Source organism: Hemibagrus wyckioides, linkage group LG01 (genome assembly GCF_019097595.1).
Source record: "Hemibagrus wyckioides isolate EC202008001 linkage group LG01, SWU_Hwy_1.0, whole genome shotgun sequence".
NCBI lineage: Eukaryota > Metazoa > Chordata > Actinopteri > Siluriformes > Bagridae > Hemibagrus > Hemibagrus wyckioides.
The window spans coordinates 30,800,780-30,803,279 of NC_080710.1; the positions used below are offsets into that span (position 1 = coordinate 30,800,780).

The 2,500-nt window shown below is 38.1% G+C and overlaps 1 protein-coding gene across 1 annotated transcript in view; it reads right to left on the reverse strand.

The window, feature by feature from the left end:
* The window catches only part of anxa13 (annexin A13), a 16,169-nt gene extending 14,204 nt beyond the window's left edge, over nt 1-1,965 (reverse strand). Inside the window, exon 1 of the mRNA XM_058396374.1 lies at nt 1,816-1,965. Within this exon, the coding sequence (XP_058252357.1) occupies nt 1,816-1,830 (15 nt within the window). The 5' untranslated portion in view covers nt 1,831-1,965. The remainder of the gene's footprint in view (nt 1-1,815) is intronic.
* Between the last annotated feature and the right edge of the window lie 535 nt (nt 1,966-2,500).

The window sequence follows — 2,500 nt, forward strand, 5'->3', positions numbered from 1 at the left end:
AAGAGATTTAACTCATTTTCCCCCTTTTGTATGTTTTAAATCCATTTATGAAGCCACTTTAATCTTTCTTACATACAGTCTTACTGTAAAATAATAATTGTATAATGCTGTAATATATTGTGTCTATCTCTCGATCTGGCTGTCCATCTATCTATCTATCTGTCTATCTATCTATCTATCTATCTATCTATCTATCTATCTATTATTTAAGAAAAATACGCAAAACCCACATTATTTCTCTCTTATTAAAGACAACATCCCGAGAGTGTTAGCAAATCACTTTTATTTGTAGTTGTTTTAAAGTTTGTAGATGTTTTGCGACATAAAATCTTTAAATCCAGGCTTACAAGATAGATCTCAACATGCTAACATCTACTGAAGCTTAATGCTGTTTTCTACTCCATGGGTGGTGTTTGTTTTGTCACATGTCTTTGTTTTGCTTGTGGTCTTGTCGTTGGCCTGTTGATTAATGTGTGCACCCTTAATAAATTTTTATTTTTACTCTGTTGTGCTTTTCAGGATTTCATACAGGAAGAAAAGTGGAATTTATGTATGGGAAATGATACAAAAATTAACAACCGTTTATTAAAAAGGCCAAAGAAGATTTAGCTATCCAACAAGCACTTGTCCAGATATAAATGAGATCTGAGGAGTGATAAATGTAAAAAGGATGCGTTTAACAATAGAAACATTCGGATGAACTTCCAGAGGATGTGAAAAACATCCATGCCTAATCACAGCTTATCACGTGTTATGTAACTTCCACGTATATGATGATGTCTCTGGCTTTCTGCCTAAAGTTTGACAGTAAACACTGATTTCCTCCTTGTACTGATCTGTACAAGGAGGATATTCCTTATATGGAAATTGAGAAGCTTTTACACTGGAGTTATTCCTAAATTCAACATTTATTTTTGTAAGGAAAATAATAACAAGGCTGTGTGTCAGAATTAACGCCTTGATGATACTGTTTACCCCTAATGAAGCTCACTACAGTTAGCACTATATTTAGCAATTATGGGGTAAAAAATAGTAAACAAAACATTAGCCTTTTTTAGTACTCATGTAAAGTCAGTAAAAATTAAACCTCATTCTTTTACCTGACAATTTGCATTTAAACCTGCCAACTCTGGGTTTTTCTTCTACCTCAGTTTTGGATGTGGTAGCTTAATGGTTAAGGACTACTGATCAGAAGGTGGTGAGTTTGAATCCCAGGTCCCCTTAATTGCCACTGCTGGGCCCCTGAGCCTGGCCCTTAACTCTCAGTCGCTCCGTTGTATAAAAAGAAATAAATTGTACGTTGCTCTAGCTAAGGGCGTCTACCCAATGCCGGTTTTGGCCCGTTTGGCTTTCCACACTCATCCTCCTGAGTCACAGCTCTGATCTAACGGGAATTCCGCAGAGAAAAGACCCCCCCCTTTTTCCCCACTTTTCCAATGTCATTCATATAATAAAACGCTAAAAGTCATCATTTTTTCTGAAGACACATCAAACATTCATTACCGTTCGATACCTAACACGCATGCGCAGAGCAATTAGTCTAGGATTTTCATCTTTATATGGAAGTTTTGGAAAGATATATTCATGTCACTGCGCACTTTTCCAAAATTAGGAAGGAGCTCTCATGTCCAGTCTCGAGTATTTTTAATTGCATTTAGAAATAAACACGGTGTTCAATCCCAAGCTGAATGCGTCATTGGATAATATTCAGATTTAAAGCTCCTGTATCTCAGTAAAGCTGCACTCGAGCTGAGCAGTGAACTCATTTTCGGGAAGTAAAAGTAGGTTTTAAAAAGAAATAAACTGATTCCCAACCTGACAGTTTCCCATGGTAAAAGTTTTCCTCCGTCGCGTGAAGGTCCGGTCAGGGATCTGTAACGGAGCTGCGCGAGACAGAAAGAGGGCCGATAAATTCAACACATGACGTCACCGGGAGTGGGCGATTAACTCTATAATGGCAAACCCCTCATCTGACCATCTCCGAGCGGACAGAATCTCGCCTTCTGGACGGTTTTATTTTATTCTGGTGGAGGTTTTAGAGGTGGATGGTGACCTGTGAACAGAAAGGTTTCAGAGAATCTCATCCTAATGTGGAGTGTTTGAACCTGAGCTCAGGTTACTGTCTCTGTGGAGGTCATGCTGGTTTCCTCCGGGTTCTCCAAAACACTCTGATAGATAAAACAGCTTTTATTGCCCCTAGTTGTGTGTGTGTGTGTGTATGTGTGTGTGTGTGTGTGTGAGAGAGAGAGAGAGAGAGAGAGATTCGTACCTCAGATTCCGAGGATTTGCTCCAGATCCATGTGACCCTGACCAAGAGAAACCTCTTACTGAAGATAAATGAAACTCTGAATGTGTTTATAAGAAGAACCCTGAAGACACTACATGATGCTGTATGGCTTCTTCCTTTTCTTCACTTAGCATTTAAATTTTATTAAAACTGAAGTCAACATTAATAACATATACATCAACATTAATAATATTTTATACTGAACACAGTAAT